The sequence below is a fragment of the Musca autumnalis genome, unplaced genomic scaffold (assembly GCF_047663935.1).
Source record: "Musca autumnalis isolate F117 unplaced genomic scaffold, ASM4766393v1 scaffold_5, whole genome shotgun sequence".
Lineage (NCBI taxonomy): Eukaryota > Metazoa > Arthropoda > Insecta > Diptera > Muscidae > Musca > Musca autumnalis.
The window spans coordinates 101,991,233-102,006,056 of NW_027412088.1; the positions used below are offsets into that span (position 1 = coordinate 101,991,233).

The window sequence follows — 14,824 nt, forward strand, 5'->3', positions numbered from 1 at the left end:
GTTCAAAAGTTACAGGAACCAGGAAAAACGGTTCTGAACTAGTGTGCGCCGTTCGTACTTGTTTTTATCGTACCAAAAGCCAAAATTAATAATTACCAATAGCAGCTTCTTTGGATAGAACAGAAAAAGAAAACCCAACCTGGTTATATTACAGATGATACTACTCGTACTTTTATAATACTCTGAAAATGGGTTCTTTCGAAACCAATCCGGATCTATGCAATAATAATTCCGCCACTTTCTCATGTCAACTCAACCATCATAAAAGAGATATCTATGTGCGCAATAAAACCATAACATCTGCTTTATTACGGACAGACTCTCAATTTAAAATAAAGCAAACATAACCAAAAAATGCAAACATAATAAAAAATGTAAAAATATGTAAGAAATGTATAAAAGATGCAGAATATAAAAACATTGACAACAGTATCAAATAAATTTGAATTCAAGATGCATTCACCAATGATTTTCGTTTCATTGTTAGCCTTGGTGGCAGGAAGACAAGTTGAAGATATCCATTCTGGACCCAAAAGGCCAATAACGATTTCAAGATATTCCGGTTTGGGAGATATTCTAACAGCCGGTAAAGAAACACCTCCTGGGGAACAAAACAAGGAGTATTGGTTAAATTTGGCCCGGGAGCAATTAAGGCAACGCATCCAGACCAAATTGAACACAAATCAAGCCAAAAATGTTATATTCTTTTTGGGTGATGGTATGTCTTTGACCACTGCTACTAGTGCCCGCATACTAAAGGGACAATTGCAGGGGAAACCGGGAGAGGAGGAACAACTGAGTTTTGAGAAATTTCCTTATTTCGGATTAAGTAAGGTAAGTAGGCTGCAGGAGAAACTCAACATTTTGAATAACTTTTTTCTACTTTTCACAGACTTATTGTGCCAATGCCCAAGTACCAGATTCAGCATGCACTTCCACAGCCTACATGTGTGGCGTTAAGGCAAATATTGTTACTCTGGGTGTAAGTGCCAGGGTCAATTACAACAACTGTACTGAAAGTATGGATCCCAAAAATCATGTCTCATCCATTGCAAAATGGGCCCAAAAAGCAGGAAAATCTACAGGTTTCATTACAACAACCACCCTAACACACGCCAGTCCCTCGGGTAGTTATGCCCACGTGGCAAATCGTTTTTGGGAATGTGATACTGACATTACCCGCTGGACTGGCCTATCTGACACCAGCAAATGCAAAGATATTGCCCAACAGTTAGTTACACAAGAACCAGGCAAAAATTTCAATATTTTAATGGGTGGCGGAATGGGCAAATTTTTACCCAAAAACATAAAAGATTCTCATGGCAAGATGGGTGAACGTTCCGATGGCAAAAATTTAATCTCTAAATGGAAGGCTTTACATCCCAAGGGTGTGGTGGTAACAGATCGTCAAAGTCTATTGAAAGTGGATACAAATAAGGTTGATCATATTATGGGTCTCTTTCAATCCGGTGTTATGGATTTCAATTTCTTGGCGGACCATAACAAACAACCTAGTCTTTTGGAAATGACCGAGGTGGCCATAAAATTATTAAGCAAAAATAAGAAAGGATATTTTATTTTCATTGAATCTGGTCTCATAGATTATGGAAACCATGCCACAAATCCTGGAATAAGTACCGATGAAACTTTTGAAATGGATAAAGCGATACAAAAAGCTCGAGAAATGACCAGTGCAAATGACACCTTAATCGTTGTAACGGCGGATCATGCACATCCTTTAAGTATAGCTGGTTTTCCAAAACGTGGTAATGATATTTTAGGCTTAGACTATTCTTATCCAGATGCCAATGGCCAAGTTTTTGCCACATTAAATTACGCTGCGGGGCCGGAGCAATATTTGGATGAAGAAGGTAAACGGTTGAATTTATCCGAGTATTTTGATAACAACCGTTGGGCTGTCCATCCAAGTTATATTAAATCGGTAACGGGTGTTCATGGTGGCGATGATGTGGGCGTTTATGCTTCTGGTCCTTATGACCACCTGTTTCGTGGTGTTTTCGAACAGCATGTCATACCGCATATAATGGCCTATATATTGTGTATTGGCAATGGACGGACGGCATGTGAAGATAAGAAAAAGGGACAGTAACGCGAGTTAATAAACGTGTGTACAAATTATTATTTTGTTTTCTTGATAAATAAAAATTTAAGGTTACCTATCGTCTTTTTATTAGCCACTTTTTATACCTTATTTTAGGAAAAACGTTGATTGTGTTTTCGGCTTTATGTACCGAGGAATCTTTGAGGCATTACAAACTAAAACCGAACTGATAATAGGTTTTTAATGCTTTTGACTCATTATGTCAGGTAGCGCGGACTTGCCCGCGAAAACATTATATCGCTGAAAACAACAACACATCGGTAAAATTTTAAAAACTAACCAAAAAAAAACAGGCCTTCAACTGCACTTAATTGAAATTTTCGAACATTCGCGAGCACTGCCAATATAGAAATTCTTAGAACTTAATTTACGTGACATTATCTCAGAAAGAATATAACTGCCTCCTGCACAAAAATTACAACGATCCGATACATGGCCTTAAACAGCACTTTGGAAAAAATTTAGTGTACCCGAGTTGTGGAACGATACATTGTAGATCATATTCTGATCTATATCTGGAAGAAATGTTACGATATCCAAAGATCGGATCAAATATGTTACTCCTTTTGAGAGTAAACGTGTGTGCGCACGGGGAAAAAAATAACTCTCTAACAGATATCCCAAACATATTTTACAGCAAACATATATTTGTTTGCAATCATTCCTAAACATAACATACATATGTTTGGGTGCAAACAAATATTTGTTTGGGTGCAAAAGTCACAAAAAAACAAACACATGCACCAGTGGGCGCTTACTGAGAACAAGGGAGCGTAAATTTCAATGTAAAACTCATTGAAATGTATGCTAACTTCCTCTCAGTAGGCGCTCACTGGCTATCTCTAACATATACACACATTTACTAATGGTCGTGGTTTATTGAAAGGCATAGAAGTGCAAAACACAAAAGAAACAACAGACACATAGGTACTTAAAAAATTCCAAAGAAATACATAGCAGACTTTAATAAAAGAAAAACGAAATGAAATAATTTATAAAATGTCACACTTTTAAAAGGAAAAAATATATATTGCAGCATCGTTGAACGCTTCTCCTTAGTTGAGAAATAAAACACATTTTCCTCAAAGTTGAAATCATCAGTGGGAAATCGGCATCTGGAATCAAATGGTTATATAATGTAATAAATAAGTACATCCATATTTCAAAACAAGTAAGAGAGGGCCATGTGATACCTACACCACTAACCAAGCTCCATTACTGGAAACGATTGATGGTATTATAGATGGATTGCTTCTTAAAAAAATAAAATTTGTATTAAGAAAAATATCAAAAGTCCTTTGTAATAGCTTTCGGCGATTTTTACTGAATCGACCAATACAAAACGACCAATATTTCGTGGTATTATATTACTTTTGCCCACAGGGGGCACAAAAACTTTAAGGGGTTACCCCTAGTGGTGCATACCAAAGAAATTATGTTTCATGATTTTTTTAATGAAACTGAAAGAGCACTTTTTAAACTACTTCTGGAATTTTTGTTTTTTGAAAAAGATTGGATAGTTTTCTGGTAAATGGTATCTGCGAAACCTTTTTTTTGTAAAAGCGCTTTGCGGTGCCAACGATAGTTCAAAAACGGATGGGCCGATATTCGTTTTTTGTGGGCGTTTTAACAATTTTATAATCTTGTCATTTAGAAAAAATTGTGAGCTGGCAAAGTCCAATTTGGCAAAAATTCATGAATGTTTAAAATGTTGCGTAGCGTAACATGAAGCTATTTTAAAAGTTTTTTAGTTGATTTTATATGCAATATTGACACAAAACATATAAATTCAATAAAGAGAGTTCACAATATTTTAGATACAATTTTTATATTTGGAACAGAGAATAATATATTAGTGTTTGGATGTTTAGAATTAAAAATGAACCATATCGACCACGTTCGCTATAGTCTCCATAGAAAAGTTCCGTCTGGCCCAATAAATAAAAAATCTTTCTAATGAATATTTTGCATATAGGTTTACGTTCTGGAGTATCCCGGAATTTTCAATCACATTAGCTCTTATTTGGCATTTTGGGTTTTAATTTCCGCAGAGAATTGCTAATATATAAAGTCCACGTTTTCGGTATATAAAGATTTTCAGTATTTCGAATTTTTAAAAATTTCGTCTGTGATATGGATTTAGGGAATCCTCCATGCAGAAAGTGGTTAAAATAGATGTGATAGAGTTCGTGCAAGCCAACTAAAAAAGTCAGAAAATTACATTAAGAAAAAAAGAAAACATTTTTATCAGGAGTCGGACGATACAAACTATGACTCATAGACTCCGAATCCGTCTCACAGTACTGTTTGAGACTTCGAAACCCCTATTTGGGCTTTGCTAAAACATGGTCCAAAAAAAATTTAATTAAGTCCTGAGAAAGTAGGTTAAGTCGAAAAACTCCATCAAATACCGGCTTATTTCTATTTTAATTGTACGAGTAGATGTTTATGGACTCGATGACATTACAAACCTTTGCAAGGACTATGCCCAATGATTAATCACTTTTGTCGGTACAGCGGAGGCAAACTTATAAAAATTCATAATTTTTATTAATTTTCTCCTTGGAGTTGAGACGGATATTTGTCCGTTCAATCTGTATGTTTTCCATGACAAACGCTTTATAGCGCAGCCTTTGGAAGTTATGAGTTTGGATTATAACGCTAACACGTCGTGATAACATTTTTCTTGTGTTTTTCGACGACGTGGGTTCAAGTCCACGCCAGGCTCATCTGGTTTTTTACTTTAAAATTTTGCCTGTTAGGGCGAAGATAATATTAACATTGATTTACACTGTGAAACACTGAAAATGCAAACAACTTATAGTATGTATTTTTTTAAAGTACCCTTGTAGGGTTTTGTCCTGTCAGATCCAGTTCGGATTTTATGGTCTCATCTAAACCGAGCTAAAACTACAGTTGTTTGCATTTATCTGGCCTTTATCTCTGAAACGAAAAGGAATTTGGCCTTGCTGTCTTTAGCAATATTGTAGCCCTAAACTAGTAGAACTTATCTTGTGAAGAGACCACCTAAGAAAAACTCCATCTAGGACATCGACAAAATATAGAAAATTTTACATAATTGCTGAAATTCTAGTCAGTGTCATCTAAACTATTGGGAGTTAAACCAAGTAACCTTTCACAAAAAATCTTCCAAATATGGTTCTCAGCAATTCTTCGGAACATTCTGAAACTCTAAAATGCTTACTTCATGTTGTTTCAGCGGTATTTTGCATAATATCTTTTACAACACGCATTTCACACACAGTTCACATCAACAGTTTGTTCTCGCACTTCGGATTTCACCACATTATTGGCATATCTATTAAATCGTCTTTGAAAAATATACTCAAAACAACGTGATAGAGACATTTTACAACAATGACATATTCTGAAGAGTTGTGTATAACATTCCAGCGAATATTTTTCCAACAAAAAACATTAAGAAACATTTACCGGTTTTGGAGATATGTTGCGATATGCATACAAATTATGGAAAATTTCGATATTTTATAAAATTTGAGTCAATAATGTCGTTTTTCGAGTTTATTATTCCTACAAATATTGTATATTTATTTATTTTTTATGGAGGTAGGGGATTAGTTTCCCTATTGCACCAGTCTGTTGAATACAGACCAATCTTGCAAAGTGTGGGAGCTGACACTGGAAGTTAACAGGCTGGTCGGCGAGCATAAGCGGAACAAGTGGTTAAATTGACTCAATAGTTGCAACATTGGAGCCGGAATAAGTGAATTGTGGGCAACGGTTAAGTCACTCTCGAACCCTGGAAGGAGGGAAGATAGGACCTTAGTCACGTTTGGCGACGTTACGTTGACTGACCCGAAGAGGTGCGCAAGTTATTTCAATCGGCTGTTTGTCGAGCACCCCGGGAGTGACAGGGCGAAGAGAAGAGTACTACGTCGCATCAGTTTACAATGGATGATGTTGCGAATGCCATCAGGAACGCTAAATTATCCAAAGCGTTGGACCCTGATGGAAACTCCATGGTTATGCTTAAACAGCTGGATGAGCCGGCAGTGGAGTATCTCACTAAAGTTCTCTACTTGTCGCTAGCCACCTTCATTGTTCCGGAAGTCTGTAAAATGTGCCAGCAAAAGTGAATCGTACAGGCCAATTTGGCTCTTATCGCCAGTGGCAAAGACCCTTGAGGAATATGCAGATTTCCGCCTCTAAATCTAAGGCCACTATGTTCACCATATGAACTGCGCAGTTTGATAGAGAGTTGAATATCGTGGTCGATGATAGCAGAATGCCTCAAAATTCTAGGGGTCACATTCGACACTACGTTCAAGTCGTGCGCTACGTTCAAGTCGTCCCTAGCCGGCAGAACTTGGGATGCAGACAAGGTTACTTTGTTGACTACATATAACGCGATAGACCGGTCTGTGGTAAGCCATGCGGCTCCAGTTTGTTCCCCGATATTATGTGATACGGATTGGGGAAAGATTCAAACCTGTCAGAATGCCGCCTGAGAACAGCAACAGGGTGCCTCCTCATGTCTTCAGTGGACTTAGTAAAGCAACACAATGAGATGCTTTGGTTGCCGTACTTGCTCGGATGTTACCGTGAGAGCCATCACAATGAACATCTTGTGGATAGGCCCAGATTAGTTTTGGCTCAACTACGCTCGGGATATGGCAGTCGCTTAAATTCTTATATGGCAAAGATCGATCGCACCGTGCAAAACATCTGCTCTGCATGCGGCATGGGCCCGCACGACACACTGCACCTATTCACTGCCCTGACAAACCTACTCATCTAACTCCAGTGGATCTGTGGCTACATCCCATCGAAACTGCCACTTTCTTGGAACTGGAGATATACCGAGACCCAGATTTAGCAGAAAAAGGAACAAACAGACATGCAATAATAAACACTGTTACAACAACACCAGCATATTACCCCAAAATAAGGCTTTGGCTTTTAAAGGTTTGGGACAATTTTTCATTTTCATTAAAATGCAAATTTTCCCCAGAAAATATGGAAGAATATGCAAACCTGCCCCAGTAAGGAAAAGACCAAAGTCGGGCGGGGCTAACTATGTGATACCGTATACCACTGTGAATTTGTGGGGGCTTTATAGAAATTTCGTTATGAATTTTGTATGCACAAGAGATAATACCACTTACCACAGTGTGGTGTAGGGTATAATATTAACCCCAATTTGTGTATAGTTGTAACCAATATAGATATTTGTAATTTTGTATTTTATGTTTGAAGCAATTTTGTTTTGGGGTCAGCATTCGCACAGCCGCTCTTTGATATTAGAACATGTCTTCCACAGGCAAATAAATTTTCAACTGGACTTAAATCAAGTAAAACAGAATATTACAGACGGATAACATTTTAATGTCCAGATAATCTTGTTAACGGTTGTTATTATTTTTATTAATGCCAAATATTTCAAATACACACATACATATCGCTCATTTACTCAAAGAGTGACACATTTCAAAAAATCCAGTTTCGAGAAAAACGCGTTTTAGGTTGGCGATTGACATTTGACTTCCCAACTTAAAAAGATTATTACACAAACAGTATTTGGACCACATTTTGCAAACAGCTAGCCAGATATCAGTGCTAAATTTCAGTGCAAAATAAAAACTTGTTTGTTGAATTATGTGAAACCCGTAGTAAATGAGCTGTAACTTGTTGAGTTTTAGAGATATGAGCATACAAATTTGGCACAAGATAAAATAAAAGTCGTAGAAAATATAGAAATTGCTAACTTAGAATACGCATTTTTGTAGTTATGCCACTCCTTGAGTAAATGAGCGATATGTAAATTTACATGCATGTATCGATTTCATTACATAAATAAACCTAACAAATTACCTATATTAACTTAACGGCATTTTGCCATGTCTTTAAAGAAAGCGATACAAATTATTGCCCTTTTGCTGCCTGCACTCGTTGACAAAGGTTGTGTTGTTGTTTGTGGAAATCACACAAATCTAATATTTATTCATAACAACATTGTTGTATTGTGTAATTAATTGATTCAGCAGTAAAAATACAACTTAATGGATGCATTAAAACAAGTTCACACGCAAAAAATTATGAAAATTTTGATAAATTCTGAACTTTTAAAACTTGCAAAAATTAGTCTCTTTAAAACACTTCGAAGTTAAGCACAGTTAAGGATATGTATAAAATTTTGGCAAGTTTTGTTATAATCGTTTTGGTTATTTGGATATTATTACACAGCAGCAGCAGCAATGGTGGTGGTGAAGGTGGTACACAAACAACGCGTGGCAAAGAAGCAAAGGTTGATTCTAAATATCCCAATCCTCGAATGATCTTCAATGAGAATAGATTTACACCAAAAGAGGAAAAACATCCCGAATTTTGGCATTCCTTGGCTCACAGGGAATTGTTTAAACAGCTACAGAAAAAGGATCTAAACCGGAATAAGGCCAAGAATGTCATACTGTTTCTGGGTGATGGTATGTCACTGAGTACCATAACCGCTGCACGAATCCTAAAGGGCCAAAGAAAAAATCAAACCGGTGAAGAGGAATCATTAAGTTTTGAAAAATTCCCATATGTGGCCTTAAGTAAGGTAGGTAGGTGTAAAGGAGGAATTTATATATAAATCACGTTACCAACCACTTGGTTGGAGCAAAAAAAATTGTAACTTTTGAAGGAGTGACACGAAATATCTGACTGAAATATGCACCGGCGCAGTCAAATCACATTTCCTTAGAGAACGTCATTTTGGGATGGTACAGTAACGTTCATGAGACACTTCGCGACCTACGGACTTGCCCATAAAACAAATTATATTGGTAGAATCAGGACCGCAAGGACTACTTAAGCAAACAATGTTGACATCTGTGGGGGACGTACTAGAAGGGTGAACCGATAGAACCATATAGAGATAGAACATTTCGACCAACGTTTCGACCATGTCGGGTTCTCGATACGAAAGTTATTGTGCTCATTAGTCATATTAATTGGTGTCCGCGGGGCTTTTTAAAGCGTCTGGGCCATTTAATTTAAAATGTACGAACTTGCACACGAAAACAGCACTTCAATATAATCTGAACCACAAAGACTACCCTCTGTAAATATCACATTTTTTTAGTTTTAGTGAGGCCGCTTCCGAAGGTCTTATCCGATATAGCCAATCTGCAAACTTGATATACGTTTCATAATATGGAGGGTATATTAACTATGTCATTCCGTTTATAACACTTAAAAAATATTCGTTGGAGACTTTATAAAGTATATATATTTTGGTCAGCATAAAATTCTAAGTCTATGTTACGACGTCGGTCCCTCTGACCTTCAGCTGTTGTTGCAACAGTATATGAAATGTTTGTAACTTCATTTTTTCCCCCTTCCACCATAAAGGTAATTAGTTATGACATAACCATAACTTTCCACCCGAAATTTGTTGGTATAGGTCACGTCTTCATATACCTCCATAGAACGGTACCTCCCGAATTTCGGTATTTTGAAGGCCTTAGCCTCACTATCACACCGAAATGGCTGAAGTTTGGTATTTAGTCTTCGTTGAGGCTACACAATTTTCCACCCGAAATTTGTCGTAATGGGTCCACGTCTTCATATAGCCCCCATAGACCGTTCTATGGGGGCTATATGAAGACGTGGACCCCATTACCTCCCGATTTTCGGTATTTTTAAGGTTGTGGCCTCAATATACCCCCCAATTGGATGAACTTTGGTATTAAGTCTTCGTTGGGGATACAAAACTTTCCACCTGACATTTGTCGTTATGGGTCCAAGTCTTCATATAGCCCCCATAAAACGGTACATCCCGATTTTCGGGGTTTTGAAGGCTTTAGCCTCTATATCCCACCGAAATGGCTGAAATTTGGTATTTAGTCTTCGTTGAGGGTATAAAACTTTCCACCCGAAATTTTTCCGTATAGTTCCACGTCTTCATATAGCCCCCATAGAACGGGGTACCTCCCAATTTTCGGCATTTTGAAGGTTGTGGCCTCAATATCCTCCCGAAATTGATGAAATTTGATATTAAGTCTTCGTTGGGGGTACAAAACTTTCCACCTGACATTTGTCGTTATGGCTCCACATCTTCATATAGTCCCCATAGAACGGTACCTCCCGATTTTCGGTATTTTCAAGGCCTTAGCTTCTTTATCACACCGAAATGGCTGAAATTCGGTATTCAGTCTTCGTTGAGGGTACAAAACGTTTCACCCGAAATTTGTCGGTATAGGTCCACGTCTTCACATAGCCCCCATAGAACGGTACCTGCCGATTTTCTGTATTTTTAAGGTTGTGACCTCAATATACCCCCAAAATGGATGAAATTTGATGTTAAGTCTTCGTTGGGGGTACAAAACTTTCCACCTGATATTTGTCGTTATGGGTCCACGTCTTCATATAGCCCCGATAGGCCGGTACCTCCCGATTTTCGGTATTTTCAAGGCTTTATCCCCATTACCACATTGAAATGGCTGAAATTTGGTATTTAGTCTTTGTTGAGGCTACAAAACTTTCCATTCGAAATTTGTCTGCATAGGTCCACGGCATCATATAGCCCCCATATAACGGTACCTACCGATTTTCGATATTTTGAAGGTTTTACCCTAAACATCCCACCAAAATGGCTGAAATTTAGTCTTTAGTCTTCTTTGAGAGAATAAAACTTTCCGCCCGAAAATTGTCGGTATAGGTTCACGTCTTCATATAGCCCCCATAGAACGGTACATCCCGATTTCTCGTAGTTTGAAGGTTGTGGCCTCAATATACCACTAAAATGGCTGAAATTTGGTATTTAGTCTTCGTTAAGGGTATAAAACTTTCCACCTGAAATGTGCCGGTATAGGTAAACATCTTCTCGATTTTCGGTATTTTGAAGGTTGTGACCTGTGCGAGTCTGTGATCCATACTGGGCAGTTGGTATGCACGGTGTCATCGATCCTTGACCTATGGGAATTTAAACAGCTGCGCCATCCCGAGCTTAATTAAGCCAAAACTGCTCTGGTTTGTCGTGGCAGCTGACGCTCCTTAGCTACGAAAGATGCTGGATGTTCTCCGAGGACCGCATTCACACGATAGTTGTTTATGGCATCTGCTACTGCATCTGTGTGAATGCTATTTAAACCTGATTGATAAGCTCTTTCTCTCTTGTAACATTGGGCCTCTCTATCTAGGTCAGTAGACCACTATATGGTGATTGGGATGGCTCTCTCTCTCTGTAACACCAGAGAAAGCACTGCGACCAAACATGCCATTGTGTTGCTGTACTGAAAGAAACTTTGTCTCCTCATTTAGATTGTCCACTGAAGACATGAGGAGGCACCCTGTTGCAGTTCTCAGGACGGCATTTTGATTTCATTATTTTTCCATCTCATATAAGTGCAATACATATATTCGTGGGCCACACTTGCATCGCATAGCTTACCACAGACCAACCTATCGCATTATTTGTGATCAACAAGGATTCTTTGTCTGCACCGTAAGGGACTTGAGGACCTTGTTCCTACATTTCAGCTTGTGGAAGATATCTTTGGCGGATGACGTGAACATGATGTCGAATGTGGCCACTAGAAAATTTTGGGTAGTTTGTGGTCGGAATTCTGTTGCCATCGACCATGACATTTAAATCAATACTCACATCTGCAGTCCATGTGGTGAACAGAGTGGCAGTACATTTAGTGGCGGATATTTACATATTCCTCGATTGGAAAAAGTTGGTAAGATCAGTCAAATAGGAGTTCAGCCTTTAACAAATGACATCAGGGAAACTACTCGACGCCAAGATCATACAAGCATCTTCATACGTTACAATTTCAATGCCATCTGGAGGGGGCGGAATACAGAATACATCTGGAAAGCTATTTCTGACGCTGGGGAGAACTAAAGCCTTAAGGGTCTTTCCTAGGGGCGACAAAAGTTAAATCGGTCTGTACTGTTCACTGTTCACACTATACTGGCATCATTGCCTGGCTTCAGTATTTTCCATTTTCCAGACTTTGGGAACGATATGGGTGGCTACCGACAGGTTGAGAACTTTGGTGAAAAATTCGACTCTCGGCTTATTCAGCTGTTTCCATATTACCATGGGGATTCTATCAGGACCTAACGCTTGGGTGATTTAGCGTTCCTGATGGCATTCGCAACATCATCCATTGTAAACTGTGTGTAGTACTCTTCTCTTCGCCATGTCAATCTTAGGGTGCTCTTATGCCGGCAAATCTTATGTTGCTTCCCGTATCAACTCACTGTCTCTGCTGAGAAGTTTGGTCTCACCTCAGGTATTCGGTATATGACGAGCGGCTGCATCAGTGATGATGTCTCGGAACATTCTTTCTGCTACCAGATCACTGAAGCTGTTATTAGTGAACTCTCTCAAACTCTGCCAATTAGCTTTCCTATGAATGATGAAAGTGTGACGATCAGAATTAGTGAAATCGGCCGTTCTGTTGATGGAGACAATTATGGAGAGATGGTCTAACCCAAGAGAAACGACAGGTTGCCAGGTGACGTCATTTGTCAGACCAGGTGATACGATGGTTGCATCTGGCGAACTGTTACACTCGCCGCTAGATCTGATAGGGGCGTGTTAAACTTGGTTTACTGCACCGCCGCGACCTTTATATTGCAAAAAGGACGCATTTCCAGAGATTGCAACAACAACGGATGGTGTTAAGTGCTGCGTGTGATGCTGCTGTTTGGGGGGACTGCGGGGGAGTCAAGTATTCTGATGATGAGGACGACTCACTGGGGGCAGTTTTCACGCAGCATATAGCAACAAAGTCCCCGTCGTTGTCTATCACATGTACGAGTCCAGAGATGCACCCATTCCCGGCATCTTAAGCATTTAGTCTTCGATGATTCTTGGTTTAGGACCACGTTTTCTTATAGTAGATTTCCACTATAAAACTTTTAATCATTAATTTTCCGGTATAGGTCCACGTCTTCACATAGCCCCCATAGGACGCCACAGATTTTCGGAATTTTGAAGGTTTTAGCCTCATTAGCAAATAGCTTAAATTTGGAATTTTATCTTCTTTGGGGGTAAAATATTCCGTCAGAGAATTGTTGGTACAGGTCCTAGTTGGAGGAAAAGATAAAGTTCGGTAGATGACCAGCGATTGCATGATAACGGCTTGGGGGTTTTGCGAAATCCTTCTTGGTCTCTTAAAAATCGATGTTTTGGTTTGCACATCAGGCAAGTGTCCCAAGAAAACACCAAAAGCGACTATTGATCCGCCAAGTATTCGGTATATTAAGTACAAGTGCATCCTTATAGTTTCCTGATCAGAGGGGAGGTTATACATTTATACAAAAATATTCATTTTTTCGGCGAGTGAAAGTCTACTAATGTATTTTATATAAACATTGACCTCTTTATTAATTTCTTCCTTCTTTTCTTTATTCTCTCCACAGACCTATTGCGCAAATTCCCAAGTAGCAGATTCCGCATGTACCGCTACGGCTTATATTTGCGGTGTAAAAGGCAACATTGGCACTATTGGTGTAAGTGCCAATGTGGAATTTGACAACTGTACAGCCAGCATGGATCCCCGAAATCATGTCTCCTCCATATTGGCATGGGCCCAGAAGGCCGGAAAAGCCACTGGCTTTATTACAACAACATCATTAACCCACGCCAGTCCGGCGGGAACTTATGCTCATGTGGCCAGTCGTATATGGGAAAGTGATTCGGACATTACAAAGTACTCTCAAGGACAAATTGATACGGCCACATGTCTTGATATGGCCCAACAATTAATTAGCCAAGAACCTGGTCGTAATTTCAATATAATAATGGGTGGTGGCATGAGTAAATTTTTACCCCACACCATGAAGGATTATCACGGTAATATGGGTGTTCGCAAGGATAATAAAAATTTACTCTCGCTATGGCAAACAATGCACCCTGAGGGAGTTCTCGTCACAAATCGCCAGCAATTATTTAAAATCAACAGTTCCGAGGTTTCGCATCTAATGGGCATATTTCAAAGTAAAACCATGCACTATCATGCTTTGGCGGATAATACAAAACAACCCAGCCTAATGGAAATGACCAAAGTGGGTTTAGATTTTCTCCAACGTAAAAAGGAGGGATATTTAATTTTTATTGAGGGTGGTAAAATTGATTCAGCCCATCACGATACCAAGGCGGGCTTGGCTTTAGATGAAACACTGGAATTTGAAAAGGCAATACAATTGGCTCGTGATATGACCGATCCAAAGGATACTCTCATTGTGGTCACAGCTGATCATGGTCAACCCCTGACTATTGGTGGTTATCCCAGGCGTGGTAGTCCCATATTGGGATTAAACGAAAATGAACGTTCCAACGATGGTTTGAAATTTTCCACTCTGAATTATCCTTTGGGTCCAAAGCAATATCATGAAAAGAATACGGGAAAACGCATGGATTTAGAAAAATTACCTTGGACAATTGGTAAGAATCTATTTGGAATTTTGTTTAATAAATCGGAAATAAAAACTAATTTCTCTTTTATAGACAGTACCTATCCAAGTTACATCCCATCTTCTCGTAGTTCTCATTCGGGTGAAGATGTAAGTGTGTATGCCTCTGGCCCCTATGATTATTTGTTTACTGGCGTGCTGCAGCAAAATACAATACCTCATGTTATAGCTTACGCGTCGTGCCTAGGTGATGGTCTGACTGTTTGCAATGAAAACCGAAATCATGATGACAAGAGAAACGTCTGA

At 38.9% G+C, this 14,824-nt stretch overlaps 2 protein-coding genes across 2 annotated transcripts; both read left to right on the forward strand.

Moving 5' to 3' along the window:
- Positions 1–453: 453 nt before the first annotated feature.
- On the forward strand, positions 454–2,110 carry LOC141386706 (alkaline phosphatase-like). The gene is made up of 2 exons (XM_073955624.1): positions 454–834; positions 893–2,110. The coding sequence occupies exons 1-2, from the start codon at positions 454–456 to the stop codon at positions 2,108–2,110; spliced, it is 1,599 nt and encodes a 532-aa protein (XP_073811725.1).
- A 6,242-nt stretch (positions 2,111–8,352) lies between these two features.
- LOC141386707 (membrane-bound alkaline phosphatase-like) lies at positions 8,353–14,824 on the forward strand. The gene is made up of 3 exons (XM_073955625.1): positions 8,353–8,702; positions 13,526–14,549; positions 14,613–14,824. Exons 1-3 carry the CDS (start codon positions 8,436–8,438, stop codon positions 14,822–14,824), a joined length of 1,503 nt encoding a protein of 500 aa, XP_073811726.1. The 5' UTR covers positions 8,353–8,435.